The 14,501-nt window shown below is 35.8% G+C and overlaps 1 protein-coding gene across 1 annotated transcript in view; it reads right to left on the bottom strand.

Annotated features, from left to right (window-relative positions):
- Positions 1-13,219, bottom strand: part of LOC123320158 (discoidin domain-containing receptor tyrosine kinase B-like) — a 364,297-nt gene extending 351,078 nt beyond the window's left edge. Inside the window, exon 1 of the mRNA XM_044907363.1 lies at positions 12,610-13,219. Within this exon, the coding sequence (XP_044763298.1) occupies positions 12,610-12,703 (94 nt within the window). The 5' untranslated portion in view covers positions 12,704-13,219. The remainder of the gene's footprint in view (positions 1-12,609) is intronic.
- Positions 13,220-14,501: the final 1,282 nt, after the last annotated feature.

The raw sequence follows: 14,501 nt of genomic DNA, 5'->3' as shown, positions 1-14,501 counted from the left end.
GGAATGTCTCTCTCGGAAATCGGTAAAACTCACGTCGATGCAGACGTCTTGACTTCTGCTCATTTGTACTATCGAACAAAAACTGAGTTATCTCTCAATTCAGGATGTTTTTCACAGTGCTGCATCGTTTTTCAGAACTGAAAAAGGAATAAAAACGGTCCGTAATGTTTACGGTTTCGAACGATGTCTGAATCCTGAAGTTGAATCAAAAGTATGCCAATTAAAGTCGAAACGAGAAAATAAATGGTCAAATTACTTTAAAATGAGGGTGCAAGGGTGCATGTTTATAAAAAAATTAAACTTCATTACAGACCATCCTTTTTTCAGAATTCGTGATTGAACATTTCTGAAACCAACCTCTGCGGATCAGAAAGTGTTATAATGCTATAAACTTATTGTCCAAAGATGAAAAAAAAAACTTGAGATAGTTAGGTTTTGTATGGAATCCAAACAAAATAATCCCGATTAATCAGTTTTGAGTTGAATGGTGTCATTATAATTTTTTCATCACCCCCATTTTTCCAACCAAAGGTGGAGAGCAAACAACTGCCCACCATAATACCGTAGTGCATCCATTTCAGTAGTCGCAAATTCCTGATCTAATAAAATTCTTCTTTTCACGCCATTTCGAGGATGGTAACTTGTTTGTTGATCCTCTGGAATATAAAGTACTTCTCGACCTGGAATGCACCTACTTCTTCTCCCATTTTCAATATCCATAACTAATAGCCAAGAAACTTTAGGAAATAGCCGTTCTTCTAATAAATTTGCCAAGTTCTGTCGAATGGTCCGATAGCCCGTGAAATATGATAAAAATTCCAGGAACTTTTCGTATTCCATGATAGCCATGAGAATAAATTCGATGGTCGACTCCTTGATATCGCGGTGATTTCTATTTTTACTGGAAAAAATTGATTGGTGTTCGATTCGACCCAATGACCGGATGCGATTATTGAGATTGACGGGAAATGGATAGCTATCTAAGTAAGCTAAACGTTACCTAGTTAAAGACTATATACTCCATTCACATTTATTTTAGCAGTCGGTTGGCCGTGAAATAATTTTCTAAAGTTTTTGTAACTAGAACGGAGTAACGTTGGCACTCGTGAAATGTCGTTAATGTCATAACGCCGTTGCCACAACTAATATCAATTTTTATTACGAAAATGCTGAAATTGATTGAAAAAAAGAAACAGGGTTTCAGAAAGTTCTATTTAGAATTCACATCCGCTCATTCAAATAGTTATACCCTGTATTCTAAAATCCACAATTCGTCAGACGGTAGCGAACATATTCAATGTAAGACAATTTATATAATGTTTCATCTGAATCTAAACTACTTATATTTCAGCTGAATATTTCCACAATCAGAAAGATTGTGAATGAAGAGGATGAAGAATTTCCTTCTATTGGGAGACCCAAAAAAGTGTTGGCATTTGAGAATTTTATGTTTGGGTGAATGAATGATGCGAAACGTTACTACAGGATTTTCGATTAATGTCATCGTAGAATAAGTTCCCGAAAATTGATTTTTCTATTTTTGATTTGACTTGTCCTATACATTGTAAATGTCTTAAGGCACCAATAAATACCTAATTATTATTATTGTATGTATTAAGATGAACAGCCACCAATACGCGTCAGTTATCCTGTTAATTGTTTATTCATGTGAAATTTTTGTTCAAAGGTGAAGTTCATCTTGACTTGAACCTTCTTTTAATTCCTTTTACTTATATTGATGCAAGATGATTTTTGTTGAAGAATTTAACATTCTTATAATTATCTGTTAATTGCTTCGGGAGACACCCATTCCCAACCACAGCAACATATGCATTTCATCTTCGGGTTAATATTTTTGAAATCTAATACAACCGATGTAACGTATTCAAACTTTGGCCAAAAAAATAACGAACATTAACTCTCCTCAAGCTAGTGCATATTATGATATTATACTGATCTCTTGAATTTTCCATACAAATAACTAGATTTGGTATGCCTTCAATCAGTTTGTATAAACTTCAATTATGTTCGTCAAATATTTTCCGAAGAGATTCAAGATTGTGATAAAATACGTAATAACAGAAACTTTTACGGAGAACGGGCAACATAGCGTTGATTTAAAACTAAAAAATGTTTTGACAAGCTTGACGAGTGAAATGTGTCAAATTTCCATGGCCAACCGAGTGCTAAAATAAAAGTGAATGGAGTATATATAATATTGTGAGAATGTTAGTGATTGAGAAAATTTACATGTGTATATTTTTTGCAAGGATAGGTACTCTTTCTTAATAATTGATCCTGCATCATATTGCCTCAGATTTTCGTATGACTATGATTTTTCTAGTTTAGTTTTAATTATATGCTGACTATATTGTTTTACATTGAATTTTTGACATATTAATATTATGAGGGGTAGTGCCTGATCACTATGGATTGCTTTAATTTGTGCTGATCTGAATTTTTTCAAATGGTACTCGTATGTGATTGTAAGCGCTCTGGTTGTATAACCTTGTCCTTCATATATTTACCGTCTGCTTCATATCCTTCTCCATTTTTAGCTTAAAAATAGCTCAATAAATATACAGGTTGAATCTTTGACTTACAAATATTTCAACAGTAGATTCTTGAAGTCGAAAGAAATACTTTTTTCCTATATCATTTTTTCGGATTCGGCGTTGATAAAAAGCTGAAGCCATTTTCAGTTTTTGAAATGAGCTGTGCTACCCCTGTAGAAACAAAATTACTTTCAGAATAACTAGCTGAATCTGTGTCACTACACATCTGTGGATCTTTTAAACAGAGTTGTATTCAGCCAGAATACCCAAGTTTTCAAATCTCACAGCTACATTTCAATTTTAAACATTAATTTTTTCGAAAACAGCGCATTATACGAGAAAATAATATATGAGGAATATTTGTATTTTACGAAACGTTCAAATATTCATTAGATAGCGTCCAACTTAGTTGGGTTCTTTGAATTTCTGGTATTTTTATGGCACGTAATGGTCATAATGAGAAAACTGGAGATCTGGGTGATATCTTGTGTTCGAAAAAGATTCATCAAATTAAAAACTATACATTCCATAATTCATTTCAGTCGACGAAACCGTTTGTGATAACTAAAAACATTTTCTAATGGTTTTTCAACAGCCTGTATCTTTGAGCCGATTCGGAAAAAATGGTGAAAAAAAGTGTTTTTTTAACCTCACAAATCTACTGCTAAAATATTTGTACAAGTGAAGGACTCACCCTATACAGGATGTCTATAAACAAATACGACGGACTTAGAGAGGGGTAGTTCCTATGAATTTTTTTCGAAATCGACCTCCCTTCCAACATACAGCGTTGGGAAGGCGATGACGAGTTGAAATAGAAATTTATTTTGTATTTAACGCTGGAAATAGAGTGAGTTATACCATTTCAAAATCTCAGTGAAACAGGCATGTTTCCTCTTGCTTTGGCACTCAGGTAACCATATTATTTTTCACACCACGTTGAAGGTAGGAAAAAAGAAAATAAGCATAACGGAAAATTTGAGTTAGATCTTTTTTTATGAAAAACTATTCATGCGCCCCAAAAATAATAATCTACACTCGATAGCGCATCTATCCAGGAATACTGTCCAAAAAACATTTTGAAAAAATTCCCTTATTTGGAGTTTTGCCTGCAAAACGAGTGGCGAAAGGTGTGATTTTCTTGAAGTTTCAAAAATTTCGAATATCTCGAAAACCAAGGACTTTTACTGAACATAGAATATATTTTTCTGAACCGCCATAAGGTCCTCTACCCACAGTCACCATATTATACATTCATTACGCCATACCCTGTATATTTAACCTACAAGAGAGTTTGTTTGTTAGCAAGCCGTTTTTATTAAATGAGAAACACTTCCTGCAGAACAGTGAGTTACTTTAATTAAATCCAGTCCGTTTTTGATGCTGTGTCCCTTTCCAAATACTGCGCTAATTACGAATTCGAGAAAAAAATTCTTGCATTCGTTACTTCCATCCATTCCTCCGAAATGGCTGTTGATTGCATCGAGAAGACAGGATGTCCAGCAACACAGAAGAAAAGGAACGCATAAACCATTCTCTCGTCATAATGAATTCCGCTCCAAAGACAACTGGCTAATTATAACGTTTCCAGTGACTCATTTTTGCGCGTCCGAATTTTTTCGGGCCTTTCTATACTAGGTGGCTTCGCCACTAAAACTGGCGAAGACGGCATCTCGGGCATTCCAGGGAAATTGATCCAGCAGATAAGAAATAAACCGACCGTTTGTTCCTTCATTATGAGGACGACAGATCTCGCCGCTCGCATGTATGTGTACTCTTCCTACGAGATGTGGGATGCACTTAATTGGGGGATAACAATAAATGCTTCTGTGTTTCGTCTCAACTTGATTTAGTGGGGCTCATTATCTGCTGTTATAAACGGTGTCGTCTCGTTCGCAACACTCGCATGTTTACAGTGGTTCCTTTCTCTACGGCGGAAATCACGAGACTGGATTATCACCTTGGGGTTGGAAGTAATCACAAGGGGATAGGTTCAATAAGCTGGATCTTAATGATGTATATTAATGAAGCATAGCTCTTAGTCATCGTTGCTGTGACGGTAGGCAGAAATGTTGCAAATTCACTGTGAGTTCTAAGTACCCAGCATTTCTTCGTAACTATACACACACAGTGCGCGTCAAAATTATGGAACAAATTAAATTTCTCAGAAGAAAAATATTTGGCAACAAAATCCTGAAACAGATCAATTTTTGTTTCACTTTTACCAAATTTTCATACATTTCTGTTTTTTTGTACCCTGTGCCATACCCATCAACCCTCTAAATTTTTTGAATAGGGAAAGTGGGTCACAGGCGTGCAGAAGTTTTCAAAAAAATTTTTTTTTTTCAATCAGTTAGTTCAAAAAGGTTTTCAGTATGTGCACTTTATCATGGCTCATTTACCTTGAGACGATGGTACCTGATGAAATTTGTCAACGAATGAAAGTCGACCATTAAAGTTTTGTTCATGCACAACTTTCAACCCCTACGAACCCTTTAATGGAGAAAAAAATGAAGTGACATTGGAAATTTATTCCGGCATTGAAGTACCACCCGGAGAATCATTGTACATTACAAGAACTCGGTGTCAGTTGATGCCTTCAAAAACAATTATGATTTGTATTTATAGATTTAACCTATAAAGGGTGAGTCTTTGACCCGCACAAATACATATTTCAACAGTAGATTCTTGAGGCCAAAAGAAACACTTTTTTTCTTCACCATTTTTTCCCATTCGTGATAGAATTATGGTGAGATGAACATTTTGAGTACAGCAATTTTTTTTAGTAACCGAAAATTGGCTTATGTTCCCCTAAATCATGGTAGAGTTGAGCAGGGGGCGAGAGAGACTTTACCATAGGTTAGTTTATCAGGAAAAACATTGAAAGAAAACAATTTCCAATGACCAACGATTGTCTATGTCAAGATTTTCATCATCATATGTATCAGCGTATGAAATACATATTTTTCTATTTCAGAGTCACTCTCACTTATTTCCGAGATGTTTTTTACTTTTTTGAACATTTGTTATTGTTTTTTTATATTTATTTCTATTATTCAAATATCTTTTTTTGAAGCTAATTCTTATCTAAGCTCAGTGCGGGCAACTTGGACCACTGATCATATCTCCCTACCATAGCATGGGTCAAGTCTCCCGCACTCCCTTTTAGTCTATTTAACAGATAATTTCTTGAAACTTTTACAACTATTATCAAAAAAGCTCATCGTTTGTAAAACAATATTAATCAATGAAAGCAATAAAACTGAATAACACCACGCACCTATTAAACTTTTGAGACAGTGTAACAAACAAAAATTATTCAATTTCTTACTTCCTAACAACAAAATCACGTTCAACCCTCTCACCCTCGAACTGTTCTGATGGCGGCCAAAATGGAGCAGCAACTAGTTGTTCCTTGTTACGAGTATGTCGCAATGTATTCACGATATCAATAGCGCAAAATTTGAATCGAGATATTTGAGGTGGTTCAAGTCTCCTACCTGAGCAAGTCTCCCGGACTCCCCCTACTATTAAAATATTTGTACGAGTCAAGAACTCAGCCTGTACATCTCAATTAATTTCGTTTACTAGCGTTATTCTTATTGAACTGTTGGTTTATTGGGTAAAAAAAAAATAAACCGAGAACATTGAACAAATTTCAGTATGACAAGTTAGGATTAGAGATAATCGAAAACCCTAATATGTCAACATCTCACTTAGAATTTCCCAGTCGTTATGTTTAGAGAATAAAGTCGGTATAAAACTAGTGATAATCACCGGAGGATTGCTCATCATCAATTAGGACAATTTTGTATTCAAATTCTCCTCCTGAACAAACAACAACAAATCATATGAATCATTCAGTCAATTAGATTAGATCCCTTCTAACTGATACATGAATGTTTAGCACCATTCAGTGGTTACGGTATCTTTAGGTGGTGCTCATCACTTACGATAAGCATCTAATTTCACCAATCTTGAACGGGTAATAAATAACAATTTTTACCATAATGAATCGTTGCCGCTGAAGCCGATACTTATTAGCACAATTACTATGCATAGGGGCAAACATCACTTTTATGTTCCGAACTTTAAATATAGGGATCGTGACCGAGACAAGCAAACTGGTTCTGATTTTTCTCTTATTTATGGGCACAGTTTGAACACTCTAATTTGTCGACTTCTAGGAACCTGTGTTTGTATAGTGGAAGAAGTTACACATAACTTGTAAGCTAAGGCCTACGGTCTGAGTCGCGTGGAAAACATTTCATAAACAATTTAAATAATTTGATGGTAGAATTTTTGGTTAATGTTTGTTTTTCACACATATGATAAATATGCGTATAGTCTTCATATATCAAAGTTGCTTTCAAAGGTTCGACGGTTAGTAGGTATATCTTCCTCACACAACTTCTCAATTATACTGAGGGCAATAATGAGCATTCGGCTGCTCTGTCAGACCTCATGCTTGCTTGTTATTACTACGAGGATATATTGATATAGTTAGCCCAGACCAGTTCCATACATAAAAAAAAATATTGCATTACCAAAGCAACGAACAATAACTCATTAGAAGTGTCAGTGTGAAGTTTGAGGTCGAAAAAGTTAACCATAGTTACGCAATAAATTAAAGGAGGGAAGATGTCCACCGAAATTGTGAAAAATAGAAAAATTCGAGCCATCATCAAGTACCTGCATTTGAAAGGGTTAAGAGGTAAGCAGATTTACGAAGATATGCTAAATACCCTTTGTGCTCAATGTCCTTCGTATGCGACCTTAAAAAATTGGACTCCAAGCTTCAAAAGAGGTAAATTTTCCATTGAAGATGATGACCGATCGGGAAGTCCATTTTCTGTGTCAGTACCCGAAAATATCGATGCAGTTCATGACATGATTTTATCAGACCGTCGAATTGGGCTAAAACGGATATCTGAAGCACTTAATATTTCATACGAACGCGTTTATCATATAGTTCACGTCAAGTTGGACATAAGAAAAATTGCTGCAAAATGGATCTCCTAATGTTTGAATGTTGACCAAAAGCGTGCAAGGGTAGAAGCATCGCGGTAGATCTGTGCTCGATTTGAAAACGATGTAGACTTCAAACCGAATTGTTACTATACGGATGAGACTTGGGTACATTTCTACGATCCAGAAACAAAGCAACAATCGATGGAATGGCGACCCTCTGGTTTTCCAAAACCTAAAAATTTTCGTGTCAGAAAATCTGCTGGAAAAGTTCTTCTCTCAGTTTTTTGGGATTGCCATGGAGTAATCATGATTGGTTTTTTGGATAAGGATAGAACAAGAACCGGAGATTACTATTCGACATTACTGTCCACTGTACGGGTAAAAATTGAAGAAAAAAGACGCGGAAAGCAATCCCCCGCACACAAATCTCATGTTGCCATGCAAAAAATTCGTGATTTAGGGTTTAAATTACTAGAACACCCCTCTTATTCACCAGATGTGGATCCATCCGACTATCATCTCTATCCTCAACTAAAAAAAGTTTAAAAGGTCGTAAATTTTCTTCCAATGAGGAGGGAATAAAAGCTGTAGAGGTCTGGTTTGCAGAGCAGGAAGGAACTTTTTTTTTTGAAAAGTCTAGAGACGTTGCAGATTCGATGTAATAAATGTATCCAATTAAAAGGAAAATATGTTGAATAATAAAATATTTTGACATTGAAATTTTTTTTGGTTCTATAGTAGGCTAAGAATTTTTCAATATATCCTCGTATGTCATATGCCTGGGCATCAAAACCAACCATCGAAAGCCTTTCCAGAAGACTATTCTTGACCAAGATCCTCAGAAAGAGTGTTAGTTCCGCTAATTGAGGGAATCCAGTGAAAAACAGTTGATTCGCCTTTTTAACACCGGTTCTACCCATTCACTTTTAGCAAGACCTAAAACGGTTCTTCACGCGTTGTTATACACACACATCAGAAACATTTGGATAGTTTTAGGTATAGGTATTATCAACCCAATAATAAAATCATCATCATCATTGGTGAGCTTATCCTTACACTTTTCTAATGATTCAACAGAAACTTAATATCGCAAAATTCATCTAAGAAAATCCCAAACTATTTCAACCCTGATTAGTCCGTAGCTTCCTATATAGAACTAGAAGTTTCTATTACGACATCAGTCTTCAAGCAAACGCTACTCATTCAAAACCCAGAAGAGCCTCATTAGCCTCAACAAATATCCGGGAATTTAATGAAATGGCTCTCATTTCACGGCACTCTCACCTTACTAAATGAAAAAGGAAAATTGCCAGAATCCATACACCAGCAATTTCCACAACTCGAGACTTGAGTCGCTAAGTCGATTGCATGAAAATAGTATAAAGAGAAGGCAGTATTTCGGTTTTCCACTCAATTACCCACTAGTTAAAAAGATCTATTTATATAATGCATACAAAGCCGTTGTTGCATCGAAGAAAAATCGATGTTCTTTCAGGAACAATGAGGTTGTTTCTTACAAGATTATTATACGGTATTTATGGAATGCATTTGAGTAGTTCCCACTAATACTGAGGATATTTAGATTCATTGTCACCGAATAGAGATTTTAGGACCATCAAACTCATATCTGTATATTTTACAATGGCTCTTCAATTAATCAAAAAAGGAAGCTTAATACGTTCCTATCCAGTATTACAGGGTGTCCCAACAAAAAAAAAACTCACACAGTTCTTATTCACAAAAACTGCAGATATCATTTCTTGGAAAGAGTATACATTCTTCCAAATTTCCTGCAGCCAGATGATGATCAAATCAGAAAGTAGAAGATTTTTATAGAGATGTTGCCTCAGATGCGTAGTCAGAATTGGATAAAGGTAGATATATGATCACCAAGTTTTTCAAGGACACTGATGATCAAATTAAAAATTCCACCTCAAGTTCTGGTGATGATATTCTATTATATCTTCATATAGTCGAGATTGGAACCCCAAGGGGTGAAGTTGTCATGTGCCAGGACGTATTTTCTGAATATTTCAATGCGCTAGGGGGGCTATCTGGGGGCATTGTTTTGGAACACGCAAGAGTGCTTCACCGAAAACAACTGTGGAATTGAACTTATGTCTGGCCAAGTTAGCTGTAACATTTACATGATGTGGTTGTTGAGTCTTAGATAGTTTACGTTGATTTCTTGTTTTTTATGTTTCTTTTACATTTTTAAATTATAACTATTGCGTAGACAAAACTTTATATCGATATTCTTCATTAGTAACCCGCGCAGAAACAATTCAAATAATGTTATGATTCTACTTACATGTGGAGGGTCCTGATTTTTTGCACTAACATGGGTATTTTTGTATTTGAAAAATAGGTTTCTCCCCATAGTTTTGATTATTTTGCAGTGATTCTGTTGATCGATTATGAATCAGTCTAGGAAGGTGGTACACAAAAAATGGGAAAATCCCTATCGTCTCTGTAGCTTTTGTACACTTGGACAAATTCAGAACCAGAGCTGTCACCCATCCTAGTACTCAACTCGCCCAATGCTGCTTAGCTAACCGGGAAAAAACATAACTTTTGCGATATGTATTTATAAAAATACAGATCCAATAGAGATGAAGACTAGTACTTGGCTTTTAATCGAAGGTTCGAAAGTTCTGGTCAGATTTGATCTGGTTAGTAGTTATTTAGTATCTCATATGTTCTAGTGATGAGATCTCCAAAAAATTTTGCAGAAAACTTTCTATTAGTACCTCTCTATATTCTTATGTAATATGCTTAACTTCTATCGTATTCTTATACTTTTCATATCATGTATAAACAGTACCTGTGGCCAATTTCGTTATTGTATTGGTCGTAGTTAAAATTAATTAAATGTCTCTTATGATTCTCATTATAACTGTTGGGCATGGATCTCATTTCAAATTTGTTGGGGCTGGAACATTTCTTACCTTGATCTAGTCAAAAAATATTTGCATACATATGTACCTACTCTACACATTCTGCACATAGACTCGGCTACAATTTCAATTGTCCACCACTTCAACTCTCTTTACAGGGTGGGCAAAATTACTGATACCTGAACTACAACTTTTTCAACCCAACGAGGTAGGAAATTGCATTCCCCTATATTCTTTTGTTTTCGAGTTATAAGCCAAAATTGAAATTTGGTCGATTTCAACATTGGTCATCATCTCCATTTCTGTTTGTGCTAGATGATGTTGAAATAAAAACATTATCAAGACACTTTTTTGATAGAAATCCAGTGGCGTACTATGATTTTTTCCAACAGGTTTATTTGCTGAGCTACCTCATAAAGTTGTGTTTTTCCGTATGAAAACAGTAGTTTAAAATGCCATTTATGTTTTAGCTCAGCAAATATACCTGTTGGAAAAATTAGAGTACGCCATTGGATTGCTATCAAAAAAGTGTCTGTATAATGTTCTCATTTCAACATCATAGCTCAAACAGAAATGCAGATAATGACCAAAGTTGAAATTTTAATTTTGACCCGAGTTTTGACCTATAAGTCGAAAACAATAGATGATAGAGGAATGCATTTTCCTCTAATTCGTTGGGTTGAAAATGTTGTAATTCAGGTATCACCAATTTTGCCCACCCTGTGCATAAAAACGATTCTTGTGGATGAAGCCATTATTGAAGTTCTTTGTGGTATATACAGGGTGTAAATGAAAATTTAAGGGGTGATTCCTGGTCAAAAAAAATTGTAGGTCTTTCACTGTTTTTTTTGTGTGTAGTAATTGGTTACATGCAGCCCCCTAGAGATGGAATCTGAAAAGCAATTTTTATTTTTTCTTTCTTAGAAACCAAAAAACTTAATGAAATGAACTTGAGCAGACATCATATGGAAGTGAGAAAGATTTTGTTGGTGTGCCCTTATAATGTCAGCATGATATTCGCCTATTAGGTGAATTTAAGTCCGAAGATAATTCCAACTTGACTTACTCAGGCTGCGTACCTGTTGATGATTCTTTTTTTCACAAACCGTCATTTTAAGCAACAAATTACGAGAGAACTCATTTGTTAAAAGTGAATAAAGCTGTCAAAACTTCATTTTTCAATGGAATTATATGATAAGGAAAAGAGTTGTATGCAAAAAAAATTAAGGGTGTCTTTTTCTAGCTCTTGCAATTATGGGGGAACACTATCACAACTATCCATTCACACCCTGTATTTTATGTGATGTGCCATATACTCGCATATGTATGTTATGCTCCACTTGTTTGAAAATACAAAACATTGTGTCAACCAGTTAACTGAACACAACAATCATAAATCTGATCAGAAATGGACTACCCTTAATTTATTGATACCCAATACGACTAAACGCTTACAATGTAAACGTATTTTTTTATTATATTTGCACCTTCAGTTTGCTTCAATCATTTCACAATCCGTGGAATATCACAATTCTAAGTGAGATAGAAGAAAGTTTAAATTGTGTTTTCGAGGAAAGTTTTGACATTATTCAGGCGTTTTTTCCAGTGTTGTATTTATGGTTTCTTCTCACAACGCCTAAATTACTATGTGTTTTTTGATAGTTTCAACATAGTATCACCTCTACGCGCAGTCGCAACGTGCTCTGAGATGAAACCATGAATAAAATTCAGAAAACACGAAAAAACGTCTGAATAATGTCTAAGATTATCTAGAAAATACAATATGAATTTTATTCCATATCACCTGGATTTAAAAGCCGGCGACCTTCCAAGGATTGTAAAATGCTTAAAGCAACCGGAAGGCAAAAATTTGAGGAAAATACGTTTTTAATGTAAGAGTTCAATCTTATATTTGGCAGGCGTTTCTGAACTCGTCCATTGTAAAAGGACAAAAATAATAAATTTCAAGTAACAACAAAACATCATAAGATATGAGATCTTTCAGCCAAAAGTCGAACTTTTGATAGGTACCACATGATATAATAAATGTAAACATCCCCCAAAAAAACCCTTCCACGAAAGAGTCAAATTAGCCGCCACAAGTCGCCGAGCGTTCAACAAAACGCCCCGGCCGTTTCGCCTTCCCGAACGGATTACGAAACGTGGCAAAATCTGCATATACTCACCATTTTCCACCTCCCCCGGAGCGGCACCCTCTGCCGGATGCACCGACAGGAAATATACGAAGAAAAGCACCAACAACATCTCGACACTCCACATAATTACGCACTAATGAAAAAGGTCTATCGTCATAACGCGCACAAGAAAACGCGAGCGTGAAATTGCACGGCACCGGGCCGATCGCACTTGTTGCGAAAATACGCCTTTTTTACCGCGAACCGTGTGGTAGTTTTTGACGCGATTCTGTGTTCGCCGTTCGGGCACGGAGAGCTTTCGAAAGGATATTGAGCATGCTCCTCGGAAAATTCTGTTGCTCTCGCGGTCCTGGCGCGGTACGATAATCGAATAAAGTTCTCACGGTCCTCGTCAAATGTCGAAGAACGTGAGTACGTGGAAAACGTGATTTCTGGTATCTCTTCGCATTTTAGAACACGCGAGCGGACGGGGGCCTGTCACGATAGAGAGCGGGATAAAGCGCAACCCCGACTGCACTCCTTGTGCAGTTCGCGGTTTGTCAGTCGCCGGAGAACTCGTGAGTAAGAGATCCGATCTGGCTGCTCCAAGGGTTATTGGCGACGTGGGATCAGGCGGCTTAATTGCGCCAATTGTTCGCAGCGATGTCTTCCTGTAACAGAAACAACAAAATTAGTAATTCACCTTCTTAGGAGTTGTTTTCTACTTTTTTCCAGCATAAACCCACATCAAAAGATGCCTAGTGGACTTCGACTTTGAAATTCTCTGACATTGAAGGAAATCCTTCAATAAGGAGCAAAAGAGAGTGATTCAAAGCCAACTGCGATGCTACAATCATTGTAAAGACCCTGAAGAAAGAATTGATTCTAGGAATTCAAACCCTCAAACTCTTATATAAAAAAAAAAAAACTCGGTTGCCTCCAAATACAGCATTCAAGAGCTACACACTCGTGGTAAATCTATATTTCACCGTGAGCATTCCTAGAATCTATCGTGAATACTCCTGGATGTGAAAGCCCCTTATATTACTGATCTCTTTGTATGACCATTTGTGCAGTTTCCGCCATAATTTAACACGTCCAATGATACAGGCAATTTATTTTACAGAAGATCGAAGTCGTCCGAATCAACTTTTTTAGCAAACAGCTACTTTCAATAGGAGAAAGATGTGAAAAACATCGATAACATATACACACCGGCAAAATAAGGAAAACAGACGAAAGTGAAGGGATTGGGTAGTTTATTTTCTCTTCAACCCGCAGATTTCGGAAATTTTTTCATTGTAGCTTGATTTGTGGGTAACATAACTGTTCAGGTGCCGTCTTAAGTTACTTCGTTTCTTGTTATTTCTTTCTGAGTCTTGTACTTTTACAAATATTTTACCAGTAGATTCTTGAGGTCAAAAGAAACACTTTTTTTCCATACCATTTTTCCGATTCGGCGCTGATAAAAAGATTTAGCCGTTTTCAGTTTTTATAATGAGCTGTGCCACTTCTGGAAAACTTCTGGAATAACCTTCAGAATAACTAGCTGAATCTGTGACACTACACATCTGTGGATCTTTTGAACAAAGTTGTATTAAGCCAAAGTACACAAAATTTTTCAAATTTCACAGTTACTGTTTAATTTTTTTACATCAAATCACTAGAAAACGACGCATTATACGATGAAATACGAGGACTACTTTCATTTAAAAAATCATTCAAATATTCATTAGATAGCGTAAAACTTAGTTTTCACAGTTGGGATTTCTGAATTTTTGATATTTTTATGGTAAGTAATGGTCATATTAAGAAAACTATATTTCGGAATTCATATCATTCGATGAAACCGTTTTTGAGCTAGAAATAAAAATAATATATTTTCATGGTTTTCAACAGCCTGTATCTTTCAAACCGAGCCGATTCCGAAAAAATGGCGAGGA

Source organism: Coccinella septempunctata, chromosome 1 (assembly GCF_907165205.1).
Source record: "Coccinella septempunctata chromosome 1, icCocSept1.1, whole genome shotgun sequence".
NCBI lineage: Eukaryota > Metazoa > Arthropoda > Insecta > Coleoptera > Coccinellidae > Coccinella > Coccinella septempunctata.
This window is presented reverse-complemented; position numbering and strand designations above follow the sequence as displayed.